Source organism: Gracilinanus agilis, chromosome 4 (genome assembly GCF_016433145.1).
Source record: "Gracilinanus agilis isolate LMUSP501 chromosome 4, AgileGrace, whole genome shotgun sequence".
Taxonomy (NCBI): domain Eukaryota; kingdom Metazoa; phylum Chordata; class Mammalia; order Didelphimorphia; family Didelphidae; genus Gracilinanus; species Gracilinanus agilis.
The window spans coordinates 359,613,344-359,630,056 of NC_058133.1; the positions used below are offsets into that span (position 1 = coordinate 359,613,344).

Consider the following 16,713-nt stretch of genomic DNA (forward strand, 5'->3'; position numbering starts at 1 on the left):
GAAGGAAGGAAGGAAGGAAGGAAGGAAGGAAGGAAGGAAGGAAGGAAGGAAGGAAGGAAGTTGCTTAGGGGAAAGTGTTAAAATAGAAAGGAACATAGAATCCTAGATTTACAGCTGGAAGGGACCTTTGAGGTCCCTGAAGCCAGCTCAACTCCTTCATTGAATAGATGAAAAAACTAAGACTCAGAGATGCTAAGATCCTGGCATGACTGGGTCACACAGGTAGCAAGTTTTGGAGTCTTCTTGACTTCCAGGCCATTGATTTATGTACTAAGCCATCCTGCCTCTCATGAGAATTCAGAGAGAATAGGAGGATGCCAAAATCTGTAGGAGACCCTGGAACAGTGAGAAAAGCTGCACCTCTTGGTTTATTCCATCTCTTGGGTCATGAACTGGCCTCCTTTGGGTGAGCAGAACAATCCCTTTCACTAGGCCCTCTCTGGCACTTGGACGTCTCATGCATTTTATGGGAATAGCATTTTTAATATTGTTAGAACAACCAAAGCATTGTTCGATGTGTCAGAAGACTCAAGCTCTGGCCTGTGATCCAGGACATTAAGATGGGCACTCTTCCAAGATGACCCAACTAAGAGATTGTGTAATGTGTCAAAAATATAAATATGACCCCCAAACTCCCCAAACCCAATGCCTCCTGCCACAAACAACACAGAGGAACTCCCCTGGACTGCCTGGGTCAGGGAACAAGGATTCAATTAGAGTATCAGCTGCATTAGATCAGATTTCTATTATGTGTAGCATGTTGAAGAGTGGGATGGGCAGCATGATTTGACTTCAGATATATCTGAATCTGTATAATAAGAATTTGTATTGTTGCTGTTTAGTTGTGTCTGAGTCTTCATGACCACCATAGTTTGCCATATCCTTCTCCAGTAGATTAAAGGAAATAGAGGTTAAGTGATTTGCCCAGGGTCATACAGCTGGTGAATATCTGAGGCTGGATTTGAACTCAGATCTTCCTGATTTCAGGCTCAATGCTCTATTCACTGAGCCACCTCCCTGCCTCTAAAGAAGTTATATCATGAGATTTAACATATAATAATAATAACAACTAACTATATACAGGCACTGTCCTAAGCACTTTACAATTACTACCTCATTTAACCCTCACAACACAGCCCTCACCTGAGAGGTGGATGATATTATTATCTCCATTTTATAGATGAAGAAACTGAGGCAGACAGAACTTAAATGACTTGCCTGGGGGCACATAGCTAGTATGTATCCGAGGCTAAATTTGAGCTCAGATCTTTTTGACTCCACACCTGGCGTTCTATCCACTATTGCTTCTAGTTGCCCCTGTATGCAAGACACAAACTAAATTTTGCTTGAACCCAGGAGCTCTTATTTCTGGAATCAGTCTTCACATCTGCTTTTGTTGGCTTCCTAAGGCAACAGAGTTTTCTACAATGTGTTTTCCTTAGTTGCTATCTTTTAGGTGCTCCCTATATTTCTTTGGAGTGATCATCTTCTCTCTGTCTTTTTTTTGAGGATGGAGGAGTCAAGGGTAGGGAGGGAAAGGAGGAGTTATGGACCCATGATTTCATCAGAAATCATCAGAAAACTCTCAGTAGGGGAACTCCCTCCACCTGAAGCACTAAGGGGTTTAAGTGACTAGTCACTCAGCTAGTATATGTCCTAAACAGGACTGGCATCCAAGTCTTCTTGACCCAAGGTGGGTCCTCCATCTGCCCGTACCTGCTGCCTCTCATGTGTTCTATATATGAATCTTATAATTCTTAGAGGACAGGAAGTTTGATTGCATCCTCTTTGACACAGCTTCCTTTATGTGTAAAAACAAATCTGGCTTGGACTGAGAAATACTAACTTTTCTCCCAAAGATAAGACTTGGAGATTCCATGATTCTTAGCTCTAGTGCTCTACTATGGGTTTCCCAGCAGTAATAGGATACTAGAAGGAAGTTTTCCCTAAGCACAGCTAATTCAAGCTTTCTCATTGAAATCATAAAAAATCACAGGACTGAGGCTCAGTGGAAAGGGAGCCAGACTTAGAGAAGGGAAGTCCTGGGTTCAAATCTGAACCAAATCAAATCAAATCTCAGATACTTCCTAGTTGTGTACCTCTGGGCAAGTCACTTAACCACAAATGCCTAGCCCTATCACTCTTCTGCCTTGGAACCAATAATCAGTAATGATTCTAAGATAGAAGATAAAGATTTTTTTAAATCACAAGACTGTGGATATAGGGGTCACAAGAAAACATTATATTACATATATAGTAATATCATTATATTATTATATTATATCTTTATATAATGTTATATATAAATGCTTACATGTATATAAAGCTAGGCACTGTGCTAAGAGCTTTATAAATTTTATGTCATTTGATCCTTACAATAACTATGAGGCAGGTGCTGTTATGATACCCATTTGGGGGAAACAAAAGCAAATAGCAATTAAGTGACTTGCTCCAAATCCCATAGCTATTGAGTGTCTGAGGCAGGATTTGAACTCTAGTCTTCCTCATTCCAACCCCAACACTCTATTTCACTGTACCATCTTGTGGCCTCTCCTTAGAGGCCATCTACTCTTACCTCTTCCTTTCCTCCTTCCCATTGAACATATTCAGAATCTGAAGCCTAGAATACAACATTCAGGCAGTAAATAATAGAAGTGGGAATCGAACACAGTTCCTTGGACTCAAAGACCCAACTCTCTTTCCAGTGTCCCACGCTAATTCTTAGGTCCATCTTTCTTCAGCTATGCCTGTGTGGCCTGAAGGATCAAGACCGAAAAGTAGCTCACGGGGAGCTGACATCCGTACAGTTACTGATGGAGGAGGTGCTCCTGTGCAGCTACGATAGAATGACGGAGGATCCCCAAGGACCCTACACATCACTAGAGAAACACAAGCAGGTACCAACTCCAGGGTCCCCTGGGCTAATTCACGGGCTACCTGAGCCCCAGCGGCTCCTTCGTCTCTCCCCACGAGACCTATTTGTGTGTCTGATTTACTTCTTTCTTAAAACGGTCCCAGAGTCCAAGACAGATCAGCTTTCATTCTCTTGAAAAATGAGCAAGGATTATGCCAGGCCAGGAGGATCACGTTTATAGATTTAGAGCTGAAAGGGACTTGGGAGTCCAACCCCCTCATGTCAATGAGGAGGAAACTCAGACACAGAGATTCCATGACTTTCCCAGGGACACAAAGTTTTTAAGTGTCTGACGTGGGATTTGAACCTAGAAGTCTTACTGACTCCAAGTCCTGTACCCTATCTTTTAAAAAACAAAAACAACTAAAAAAATGAAATGTTTAATGAAATTTTGAAAAGGAAATTTTTTTTAATTTACATGTAATTGGGAAATCATTTTAAAAACGAAGCAAAACAAGAACCTTTTGTTTTTTTTTCTCTTTACATCACATGCATTAGATTTGATATTATAGATGGGTCCTGGATGGAAGTCTTAAGACTTAACTTCTTTTCTTTTTTCTTTTTTCTTTTAAACTCTCTCACCTTTCATCCTAGAATTAATACTTTGTTTTGGTCCCAAGGCAGAAGAGTGATAAGGCTAAGGCAATGGGGGTTGAGTGACTTACCCAAGATCACACAGTTAGGAAGTCTTTTTTTAAACCCTTACCTTGTCCCTTAGAATCAATACAAGATTTGGGGTTTTGGTTTTGTATGAGAGTGCTCTTACAATAACAACCAATATGGAAGTGTGTTTTGCTTGACAATAAAACATATATTTTTTTAGAGAATCAATACAAGTATCAGTTCTAAGACAGAAGAGAAGTAAGGATGAGGAAATAGGGGGTAACTTGCTCAGTATTACACAGCTATGAAGCATCTGAGGCCACATTTGAACCCAGGACCTCCCATCTCCAAACTGGTACTGTATCCCCTGAGCCACCTAGCCACTCCTACCTAACTTCTTTTCTATATTCTGCTCCTCGTTCACCGAGTTTACCTTGCTGACTCACTTATTTATCTCTAGAGCCTATCAACCTATAAATAAATCAGAACTACTAGGGTAGTTATAACAAGGGCCTTTAATCAGAGCAAGAAGATTATAGTCTTGCAAACCACACAGAACCACAGTCCGGGGCCTTCCAATGAACGACACAAAGTGAGGAACTTAGAGAGAAAGGGAAGGCATTAATCCGCTTAATTGAATTTACTGGAGCTTGTATGATTAATATGTGCTTGAGGTTTGGCTGTCTTTAGCTGAGTTCTGGCTTGGGTGGCTGACAAATTCTCCAGGCTTGAGTGTTTGATCTGGGACAAGGGTCAGTCTGAAGGTTTATTGCCAACAAGGCTGTTAAGCCATAACTAGTCATTCTGATGCCTGGGACAAGAAGAAGCCTGGGACCTAAAGAGGAAATATTCTGGAGGATGGGGTGACAGAGGAGCCAGACTTTCAGGAAAAGACCATAGGGTCTCATCCATAAGATCCTGCAGGGAGAGTTTCCCCCTCCCACTCCCCATTCATCCTTTCCCAGCTCCTACTTTAACTAATTAACTAAAAACTCCTGTTTTAACTAATTCTTCTTGCTAAATCTGCTAAAAATCTGCTAAAAAACTAAGCCCCATTTTTTTCCTGCTAAAGAAGTACATATCAATAGTCTCCACATTTTGGTGCCCTCAGACAAAGTACCAATCACTCCACTCTCTAGTTTTGTCTTTCTGTCCCAAATATCTCCTCTTCTGATCTTCCCTTCAGGAATATTAAGCTACAGAATAATGCTATTATTATTGCTATCTCTGAGACTATCTCTTTTACCTAAATATCTTGCCTTTTTGTGGTCACAGGTGTCCCTATTTAAGTGAACTTAAAGGATAGTAAAAGCTGCAGATAATTCAGAGGGGTGGTTGTCATGACCCAGAGACTGTGCCTAATCAACTAACAGCCCTGGAATATGGGAACTTTTCCTCTCCCACCTTCCCTTACCATTTTACAGTTAGCAATCCAATTTAGCCTAAAGAATCCAAAGGTGATGCTGAGGACCTCCTGAGTGCCTCCATAGTTCTATAGGCAACAAATAAATATTGAATATGACCAGTATGGAGAGCATTGGGCTAGACAGGATGGGAGTGACCTATGTTCATTTCCTGACTAGCCCAATAATATCCAGAAGCTTTTCTGATAAAAAAAAAAAATGTAAGCTCCCTGAGGACAGAACTGTGCCATTAAAAATTTTTTTCTACCTTTGTGAACTGATGCAGAGTGAAAAAAAGCAGAACCCAGAGAACATTATACACAGTAACTAAAATATCGTGGTATGATCAAATGTGATAAACTTTGCTATTAACAACAATACGATGATCCAGGACAATTCTGAGGGACTTATGAAAAGGAATGCTATCCACTTTGTCAACCTGGAAAAACACAGAACTACTAAAGTAGTGAGCAAAACCAAGTCTTTAGTCAGGAAAAAGGTGCAATAATAATCTGCTGCTACACAGAGCCAGGCATCAAAATACTACCCAGAGTCAGGACCCTGGAGCTCTGAGGACAGTATCTCTGGGAGGATCAATGCTGGAGAAGATTCTCCAAAGAATAATAGAACTTGGGGACTTATATTCCTTTTGGGGAATATAGTATAGCAAAACATGCACAGACTTGGTTATAAGCAAGCTTGGGAAAGAGGTTGTAGCTAGTCTAAAGGCTGGGGTATCAGGGAGTGGTCTACTACAATGAATAGAAAAGGATGGCTCCAGCCTGGTGCCAGTCTTCCCAAAGAATGGATCTCTGATACAATGACGGAAACTTCTTTTCTTTTAAAGATAGTTTTATTTTATTTTTTTGGACATTTAATTTTTATTTTTTAGAAAAAATTTCCATGGTTACATGATTCATGTTCTTACTTTCCCCTTCACCCTCCTAACCCCCACTCCCATAGCCAATGCACATTTCCACTGGTTTTAACATGTGTCATTGGATCAAGATCTATTTCCATATTATTGATAGTTGGATTGGTGTGGTCGTTTGGAGTCTACATCAGTGAGGGAAACTTCTAAGACAAAAAGGGTACTAAACATTTGATTAGGTCTACTAGTCCCACCTAAGTAGGTCCCCACTTAATGGGACCATTAAGTAATTTAACATCAATTATTCAGTCTGAAATGGGTGAGTCTGGTACTTCCCTTAGGGTGAGTTCTCTGGGGACAGTGGCAAACCTGGGGCTCCCAAAAAACCCAGTTGACAACTTCTAGAGAAAGAACTATTGAGTATAAAAGCAGATGAAGACATGATTTATCACTTGCTTATTTGGGTATATGCATTTTGGTTTTATAAGATTTTTCTCTTACAAAAATGGATAATATAGAATTATGTTTTGTGTGATAATACATGTATAACCCAGTGGAATCAGGGGGGAAGAAGGGAGTGAGAGCTTAGTACAGTGCCTGGTGTGTAGTGTTATAAATAATGAGAGAGAGAGAGAGGGTAAACTGAATACTACCACTCCTAAATGGATGACAACAGTGGTAGTTCAAATATGTGCCTAGTGCAAGATCACCTGAGTCTTGCCACCGAGCTAGATGTTGTGACACCTCCCTCCTTTATAACAGTGCCCAGGCAGGATCCTTCAGGTCAGTAGATGGTATCCCTTCAGGTCCCACCTGGGGTTGATTAATGATGGATATTGGGCTCTATTAGCCTTGGACACGTTTATATGACTGTGTTGCTCCCTTCCCAGAGAAGTGATGAAACAACCACTCCAGGAAGGTACTTGAACAGCTTTATCTATATTTAGCAAAGAAGGAGTATTAGGAAATGGGAAGAAGAATAGGGAAACTCTAAACTAATTTTGATAATAGTAATCCCTCAGAGCTGTAGGCAGGTAAGTGATTCTGGATTGTTATTAGCTCCTCTGGCTCAGCCTGGCCACAGCCAAACTAGAGCAAGCAAGCTGTTGTTTGATGTCTTTCAGCTTCTTCTTCCGCCTAGATGTTATGCCTTTACAGTCTTCAGGAACCACCCCTTTTCCACCCTCTTCTTCTTCTCCTGCCCACTTCCCAGATCCCTCCCAGGCCCCGGGATACCTAGATATCTAAAGATGGTTTGAATTCCTAAATATCTAGGGGACAGTAGAATAAGAGGATTCAAGGTCTGGATACAGGTTGGCAAATGTTAATGAGGTACAAGACAGGAGTTCCTGCAAGGTTGAGACAAACAAGTCTCAGATCCCAATAGACCAGGGTCTACAGATCTCAGGTCCAAGGGAAAAGAAAGGAACCAAAAGCCAGGGCTGCCAGGGTATTTATACCCCCCTGGCCAACCGCTTTCTCCCCTGTCCTCATGGACTCTGGGAACATTCTGATGTCCAATGGTCTTCACCAGTCAATCAACAGTGAGACTCCCAGCTCCCAGAGTTTCAATATAACAGTAGGAAGCACTTAATAAATGCTTATTGACCGATTCCCTTCTCTTTTGCCTTCCCTTATTATAATTTCAGTCCAAAGTGATCAAAATGGCTGAATTAAGTGGAAATCCATCATGGGGCAGCCTGAGGACTTCTAGAACCCTTGAGAAGCAGCGGGATCCACTGCCAGCCTATGCCTTCCTCAGATCTTTTCTTATTATCTGGAAGCAGCTTGAAGTACTAAAGGAGGAATGGGGTCGGCTCAAACTGAGGGTGGCAGACATCAACACAGTTGCTCTATATCAACAGTTTTTGGAGCTCTATGGGTGAGTTTTTCTCTTAGAAAAATATTTTGAATTAAAGTCAGTGGACTGGGGAAGATTCATAAATACTCCTCTCTTTGTGGCCACCAGAACTCTCTCTGTCTTTTGTTTCCTGGGCTAAAATTGACCTATTGTGCTGTCCAGTAATCACAGCCTCCCCTCTGAGTTCAGTGGAAGTCATCCTGACTTCTCTCTTCAATCAGGCCTTTATCATGAAAATGCCAAGTTGTATAAACAATATATCCCCAGGGGCATCTCGAACTCAGCATTTCCAAAAACTAAATCCATCATCTTTTTTTCCCTCTAAACCCAACCCTCCTCCAGACTTCCCTCTTTCCAAAGAGAGAACCATCATTTCTAGTTAACCAGTTTCACAACCTTAGATCTACACTTAAATCTCCCCCTCCTTAACCCTTCCCCCACCCCCACCCCAGCCTGCCATTTAAAGAGCTGTCAAACCTTGTTTGCATTACCACGACATCTCCCACATCCATCTCTCTCTGCCCACTCAGCCATTTTTTCTAGTTAAGATTCATCACTTCTTGCCTAAGCAACAGCCTTCTAATTAACGCCCATGCTTCTATTCTATATCCCCTTCAATTTAACCTTCATAAGCAGTCGAATTAATATTCCTAAATACATATCTGACTACATCAGTCTTCTGCCCAAAAATCTTCACTGGCTCCCTACTGCCCCTAGAATTAAATACAGATGCCTCATCCTGACATTTAAAGTCCTCTACAATCTCTCTCTCACCTTTTCAGTCATAGGTTATTCTTCTTCAAATACAGTTCATTCCATCCAAAATAGCCTACTAGGTATTATCCAACCTCAACATTCCATCTCCTCTCTCCTAGGCTTTGGAAAGATCATTCGACATGCCTGGATCCAATGCACTTGCTTCTGTCTTCTCTTAGAATTCCTTGTTTCCTTCAAAGCAAGTGTCATGTTCCCCTGGAAATCTTGCCTCCTCCCTTCTCCTTCCCTCAAGTTCTTAATTCTTCCTCTCTTTTCCACTTATCTTATTCCTAACATCCATAAATTAGCAGGATAAGAAGGAAGATTATGAATTCTATGCATTTAAGTCAAAGTATATACTTAAGGATGGAATCAGTATTTGTTCAAGATAGTGTCTTTATCTCAATAGGAATAACTGAAAAGAGAGCCACCCTGTGACAATGTGATTATCAGTACAATGATAATGCCAGTTAGAATGTTCTCTCCATGACAATCATTTTTAAGTACCCCTCTTTGCTCCTGTTTCTTCCCTTCTCTGGAAATGACATTTCTGAGTCTGGGAGGGATAGATGGAATATTCTACTGTGATGCCACTTTGTGAAATTCTAATTTCTTCTCCCCTGTTGTAAAATGGGAAGGGAAAAAAGGAAATAAACCAAGTCTGAATTCTTGTGTTGTTCACATTATGATGAATGAAAGACTGAAATTTCCTCTCAGGAAACATGTCATAAAATATAGGTGAATGAAACAGCCCTGTGAATCTGTTATTTTGAGTGTTTATGAGGAAGGGAAATCTCAAGAAAAGGAAAAGAAACTACCCTACATCAGTGACTTCACTGTTGGTAGATCCTCCCTCCTAGGATGAAATTCAATTCAACAAGAATTTATGAAGTGCTTACTGTATGTGAAATATGATTAAAAGCTAGGAGCAAGGACAGGGACAAAGTAAAAAATGAAAACAGTTCCTTTCCTTGAGGAGTTTATATCTTGCTAGATACAGGTTACAACCTTGCCAACCTCTTGATCTATAAAAGAAAATATAGGAAATTTAATGAGAAAGATAAGATTTTTGCTCATTCCTATTTCTATTTTTTTTTCTAGAGCTGATATTCTTTACCCCACTATGAAAACTATAGCCAGGCAGATGGGTAAAGAAGATGAATTCGAAGGACTAGTAATAAGTTGTCGGTCTATACTTCCTCCCAAAGGAGCTTCAGAAGTTGAAATCAAAACCCGCCAGGTTATTTTTATTTTTTATTTTTTAAATTCCTGTTATCTTTAATATTTTACCATGTGAATGAATTGCTCACTTTGCACATTAAATGTTGTGTGTAAACCAAATTTCCCTAAACTGAATCATTTTTAATGTCCTAGGGCAGTGATGGGCAAACTACAGCTGTTGGCCCCCTGAAATGTTCTATCTGGCTACATGGCATTATTCCTAATCTGACAAATACAATGAGTAGGATACAATACAATGAAACTTCAAAAGAGTTGCCTTAGAAACAGACTGACAGATGGACATTTCCTTTCCTTTGGCCCCTCTTTAAAAAGTTTGCCCATCACTGTCCTAGGTGAACTTGTCTATTTAAAATCAACTTATAGCTTTTCTTTTTAAAAAGCAAATGACAGTTCCTGAATTTTTCCATTTTTGGAATCTGAAGTTTCAAATTAAATTTGCTTAAAGTGAGTTACATCAATTTCTACCCCTAAACCTAGAATAAGGAAATGCTCCCCCCCAAACAATGGAATATTTTGTCAGCCAAGTACCACCACCACCTTCCTTCCAACAAAATAAAAGCAAGAATCAAGAGAGTGAAAAAAATGGAGGTTTTCCTTTAGAATTGTTCTGCCATACTCCTGATAGTCTCATCGCCCCACGCTTTCCTGTGTCCATTTTGAGTATATCATATCTGTAACAGACCGAACTTGCTTCCTAAGTAATTTCCTGTTTCAACCCTGGGCCAAAGGGACAAGCATTGCTGTCCCTATTTAACAGGTAAGCAAAACCCAGCATCTGGTAGCTCATTGGCTTTAGGCAAGGTTGCCTAGCAATCAGATGAAATGATAACTTGCACCTGTGAGGCCTCACATTATTTTTTTGTCTCCTAAGCTACACTCCCTTTCTAGGGCATCTGTAGTGCTATAAAGAGAGCAATTTGAACCACTGAAAGTAAAAGATGGTAGAGCACTGACTGCCTTTTATTGGTAGTGTATCCTGGCAAGGGACTGCTAGGTGATGAATAGGATAATCCTCTCTAACATGGAGGTGGGGAAAATTCCTTCCTGGGGAAAGGTCAGGGTTCACATCAAGAGCCAAAGTGAGTGTAAAATATTGGCTTAGGAAAAAGGAAGTCAGAAATCAGGGTTTTTTAAGATGCTGAAGGAAATAGTTCAAGTTATAAATACTCAATTTAACTGAATTCACCTCTTTTTTTGAGGGGGAGTAATTAGGATTCAGATCAATACTTGCTTTTAGATACTTGATTTAGACATCAGTATTTATCACCCAAGCGGCCCTTATATTGAATTGGTGTCCATGATAAGAAGATTTTTCTCTCTCTCTTTACCAGAAAATGTAGCAGGAGTGGGGAGAAAGCATGTTGAGAGCCCAAATCTATGCCCAAAATATAGACTGACTTTCACATTCTGTTTATTCTAGCTTCAAAAACTTCTGGAAAATCTTGAAATTCATATGATCCATGAGGTATTAAGAAAAGTTAACAAAGAAATAGCCTTAGTTATGTCAGAAAAAGCTAAAGAAGACTCTGGTCTCCCTACAGGTAAGGTACATTCAGATTCCCAGGACTGGTTCATGTAAATCTTCCCTTGTTTCTGTAAATCCCTCATATTTGTAATTTTTCTAAAAAGTAATATTCCATTCCATTTACATATCATAGTTTGTTCAGCCATTCTTCAATTATTGAGCACCCCCTTTGTTTTATGTTTGTTTTGTTTTTACCACATAAAATACTACTGTGAATATTGTGGTACGTAGGAGGCCTCTCATTATGTCTTTTGATTACCTTGGGATATGGACCCTGAATAGAAATACTGGATCAAAGGATTAATAAATAATTCCAAATTATTTTCAAAAGGAATGAACCAATTCTCAGATCTACCAACAGTACAGTAGTGTATCTGTCTTCCCATAATGCCTCCAACATTGACTATTTCTATCCCTGATCTTTGCATGATAGAGGCACAGTTGGCATCATGGAGGGAATGCTGCCTTTAAATCCAGGTAGAGCAGGCACCGAGTCCTGTCTGTGACTGTGCACCTGACAACTTCTCAGTCCTCCAGGCAACTCTCTAAGACTCTAGTTGCAGAGAAGTCACCTTCTTTCACTGGGGAAGGAAGTTGCCTCATCTACAAGTTCTGAATCACTTCCTTATTTGTTAGTTTGACGGATGTGAGGTTTTGATTTATTATTTTAATTTGCATCCCTTTTCTTAGGATCATGGTTTTATAGCCAGAAGGGATCATAAAAGTTATCTGATCTCATCTCCTCATTTTATATATGAGCAAGCTTAAATGACCAGAGGGCTTAAATGACCACAAGGTCACACAACCAGTAAGCAACAGAACCAAGATTAGAATCCAGATTTTATGGCTTCAAGGCCAGAACCTTTTCCACTGCACAATATTAATGATTTGGAACAATCTTCTAACAGCTTTTGAGAGTTTGTAATTCTCCTTTTTCTTTTGAAAACTGTTCATATCCTGTAACTAACCATGCCTGTTGGATAATAGCGCTTCCTCTTATTCAAGATGAATAAAGTAGAGAAAATAATATCTAACACTCAACTCGTGAGAAACAAAAAAGATAATATATGTAAAATGTATATAAAGTACATTGTGAGCTTTAAACGATACATATGTGTATATATTATGTATATATGGTGTGTTTCTATTTATATATACATATATAATACACATATATGTGTGTGTGATTCTTCTTTTCCTTTAATCAGTAGACCTAAGAGATGACATTCTTCTGAGGCAGCGAGCTATACTAGGATGAGCACTAGATAGGGAGACAAAAGAGCTAAACTTGAAGACTGTGTCATTTTCTAGCATGCTCCCTTTGGGCTTTGGTATCCTCATTTATAAAATGAGGAAGCTGGACCAGATATTCCCTAGGACTCCTTCAAGCTCTGAATCTGTGATCTACAATAATTCACGAGAGAAAAATAATCTACCACCGTTTAGGTTAATTGTGTTCTCTTTGAAAGGCAAAAAATATTATAGCTTCTCATCTTAAAAGGTGAATATGGCCAATACAGATGAATTAATAACCCCTGGTCTCGCCCTTCCTGCACAGTTGTTTGATCAGCTTTCAGTGTCTGAACTATGTAAACAGGGCTCTGGTGTAAGCCCTGAAGTGAAAACCTGAGCTCCCAGCATCGCTGGGGAATTGTTTAAGGGTGAGTCCACATTATGAGATATTAAAGAAGTGACAAAGCAATTAGCTGCCTTTGCTGGATTTACTTTTTCCGGGAGGAAGCCTTGGAGGATAGCCCAAGAACTCCGAAGCTGCACCTTGTCTAAATAGTCATGGAGCGTGTCTTTTATGAGTCTGCCTATCTTTTCATGAATCTTAGAAGGAAATAACAAAAACAACAATAACTGAATGGACAGATACTTGCAAAACACTTCACTTATACTTGATCTTCAAAATAACCTTGGGAGCTAATTCCTTTTATTTTCCACACTTTACAGATGAGATAACTAAGGGCCAGAGGGGTTAAATGATTTGCCCAGGGCTACGTAGACAGCTTGTAAATATCTGAGGTAATATTTGAACGTAGGACTTCTTGATTCCAAGACCAAATAGAAGTTATAAAGCATTTAGCAAAGAGTTTGGAACCTAGTAGTATATAAATGTAGTATATAAATGCTTATTCTCTTCCCTTCCAAGTCCTGTGGTCTTCCCACTATGCCACTAGAGCCTGGGACCATTTTCTTCAGGATGTTGTTTGTCTGTGATTTGTACAGACTCTGGTTCCAATAAATTAAGCAGGTCTTTGGATGAAAGTGAAAGTAGAACATCATAGTGTTTTTTAAAACTCTTTATCCTCTGGCTTAGTATCATTTCCAAGGCAGAAAAACATAAGGACTAGAGAATAGGGTTAAGTGACTTGTCCAGGATTACAGGGAAGATTTACCTGAGGGCAGATTTGAACCCAGATCCTCCCTTCTCCAGGCCCTGCACTCTATCCATTGTGCTACCTCACTAGCCCCTAAGTAGAATCATTATTGATGATGATCATGATGATGGCTATGGTGATGGCTGTATCAATTACAAATTTTCTGTAATTTGAGCCTTACCTTCCATGGATACTCAAGCTATATGTCAATACTGAACCTTTTTTTCTCTCTTTTCTGATTGACAGACTTATAAAAGAATGGATTTCTTCCTCCTCTTTGTTACCCACCATGGAATCAGCCCCATCCCAATTATATATTCTCTGTTGTTGGGATTTTAAAGAATGAATTTATTATCACTTGCTCAATCATTTCAGTTGTGAACAACTCTTTGTAATCCAGTTTTGGGTTTTCTTGGCAAAGATACTAGAATGGTTTGCCATTTCCTTCTCTGGCTCATTTTACAAATTAAGAAACCAAGGTACAACTAGAAAAGTGACTTGTCTATGCTTACATTGTTAAGTAGCAGACTCAGTTCAAACTCAAGTTCTGGAACCCTGTGAGTACTTAAACTGAAGAAGAGTAGGCTTAGGAGGTACAAGATAGCCAGCATTGGGTGTCTGAAGGGATGTGTCACAAGGGGCAGAGATTAGATTAGCAGAGAGATAAGCAGGATGGAGGAAGACAGTGAAAGTAGAATCATTGCTGATGGTGATCATGATAATGGCCAGGGTGAATAGATTGCCTGGTTTCTCTTTCAAAAAGTAGAAAAATTACATCAATTGCAGATTTTCTATAATCCTTAGCTTCTTCAGTAGACACTAAAAATACCTGTTGATACTGAATCTTTTGTCTCTCTCCTGATTGACACTAGATAGATAGATAGATAGATAGATAGATAGATAGATAGATAGATAGATAGATGGATGGATAGATAGACAGATAGATAGTAGATAGATAGACAGACAAACAGATGGACAGGCAGACAGATAGAGAGAGATTTTTCTTGCTTGCTCTGCTCAGAAGGTAGAAATAGAAGCAATAGTTTTAAGTGGTATAGAGCTATTTTGTTTTTAAAAAATAAAAGTTAAAAAATTTAGAGCTATCTAGGAATAAAATGGGCTACTGCTTAGGCGGTAGTTGGTTCCCCTCCACTAAAAGGTCCTTTCCAATTAAACAAGCATGTATTCATCTTTAGATCTAGGCAGCACTGCATAGGGAATAAAGAGCCAGCCTTAAAGGTTATTCAAATCCCACCATTGACACACATGGGCACCCAATGGAATCCTACGCACTAAGTCACTCTATCTCTGAGTGCTCTGAGCAACTCTCTTAAGACCAGAAAGAGACCATGAGGTGGCTAGGTGGCTCAGTGGGAAGAGTGCCTGGTTTGGAGTCTCACCGAGTTCAAATCTGGCCTCAGACCCTTACTGTATGACCCTTGTCAAATCACTAGACACTGCGTTTGTCTGTTTCCTCATTAATAATTAATAACAATTAGTAATTAAGCTGGAGAAGGAAATGACAAATCATTCCAGTGTCTTTGCCAAGAAAACTCCAAATAGGGTCATGAGGACTGGAAAATAACTCAACAAGACCATAAGAGGCAGAGTACCTGCTGGCCTGCATTGTTGGAGGGAATTTCCTCATCGGGGAGTTCTCTGTGTCAATAAAATCGTAGACTCTTTCTTTATCCATTAGTTCAAGGGGCAAGGATAGAGTGCCAAACCTGGAGACAGGAGAACCTGGGTTCAAAATTTCCTAGCTGTGGGACCATGGGAAGTCACTTAACCCCCAGTCTCTACCCCTGACTGCTCTTCTGTCTTAGGGCTATTACTAGGACTGAAAAAAATCTTTGTTTTAGGTTGTTTTCATTTGAATTAAAATAGAATACTGAGTATATCATTCTCCTGGGCCTGTTTTTCCTTTGTTCTCCTCTCTTTTGGACTCTCCTGTCAATATCCATGCTAAGATATGCCTAGAACTAAACAATTGTTTCTCCCAATGTGGAATTTTTGCTTCTCTCCAAGCATGCTAGAAGAACATTGGCATGTTGGACATCCAGGCTGTCTTGCTGAGCCATCATGAGCTCTCAGGCCACCCAAAGCCCTGTATCATGCCCCTTCTCCCTACTAGAGGTCTTCATACAAGGCTGGGTGACCACCTGTAAGGGAGAGCACACAGGTGGTTCTCATCCAGGGTCAGGTCAGACTGGACAGCCTCTGGGCATGTTCCCAATGAAATGCCAAGGTCCCTCTGACTCTAGATTCTTTGCTGCATTTCTCTCAAAATTTATGCCCTTCCAGAATCTAGCTTCTGAGCACAACATCTTCCCCAAAGTGCTTTCCCAGAGTTTCTAAACCTGATGTTCAGTCCTGATAGATGCTCTGAGGTTGTGACATGCACTTTTGAATGCAGATGACACATCCTTCTCAGTAGCCTTGGCTTCCAAGACATTCCATTCTCGGTCCTCCTATTTATCTGATCACTCCTCTGCTTCCTTTGATTGCTTCTCGTCCTCTTCCTGACCCTTAGATGTGAATGTTCCTTGGGAAGTCTTGGTGGTATAGTATATAGAGCCCTGGAGATGAAACCTGAGTTCAAACCCTGCTTCAGACACTTCCTCACTGTGGAACTCTGAGCCAGTCCCTGTCAACCTCAGCTTTCTCACCTGTACAATGGGCTTAAGAATAATAATAGCACCCAAGGTTGTTATGAGGATTAAATGATTAAATTAAATGCATATAAAATGTTTTGCAACCCTTAAAGCACTCTATAAATGTTAGCTCAGAGGCAAGCATGACTTAGGCCTTGAAGTCAGGGAGACCTGAGTTCAGTTCCTCTTTGACATATACTGGAGGGTGACCCTGAGCAAGTCACTTAACCCTTTAGTGTTCTAGTAGCTGGGGGATGAGGAAGAGCTCCTACCTCCCTTATCTTTGTTCATTCTATTCCCTATTCTTAGAGTGTTTTTCCTTCCACTATTTAACTATTAACTCCTACCCATCCTTCAAAGTCCAACTCAAAGGCTTCCTCTTTTATGGAAGCACTTCCTTTCCACCTCCCTGCCCACCTTTCCCCCTTAGACCTCCAATGGCACTTTGTTATATATATATATATATATATATATATGTATATATATATATATATATATAT

At 40.0% G+C, this 16,713-nt stretch overlaps 1 protein-coding gene across 1 annotated transcript in view; it reads left to right on the plus strand.

The window, feature by feature from the left end:
• LOC123246558 overlaps positions 1-16,713 on the plus strand; it is a 228,958-nt gene that overhangs the window by 182,180 nt on the left and 30,065 nt on the right. Inside the window, exons 33-36 of the mRNA XM_044675405.1 lie at positions 2,742-2,897; positions 7,441-7,673; positions 9,510-9,648; positions 11,071-11,196. Of these exons, the coding sequence (XP_044531340.1) occupies positions 2,742-2,897; positions 7,441-7,673; positions 9,510-9,648; positions 11,071-11,196 (654 nt within the window). The remainder of the gene's footprint in view (positions 1-2,741; positions 2,898-7,440; positions 7,674-9,509; positions 9,649-11,070; positions 11,197-16,713) is intronic.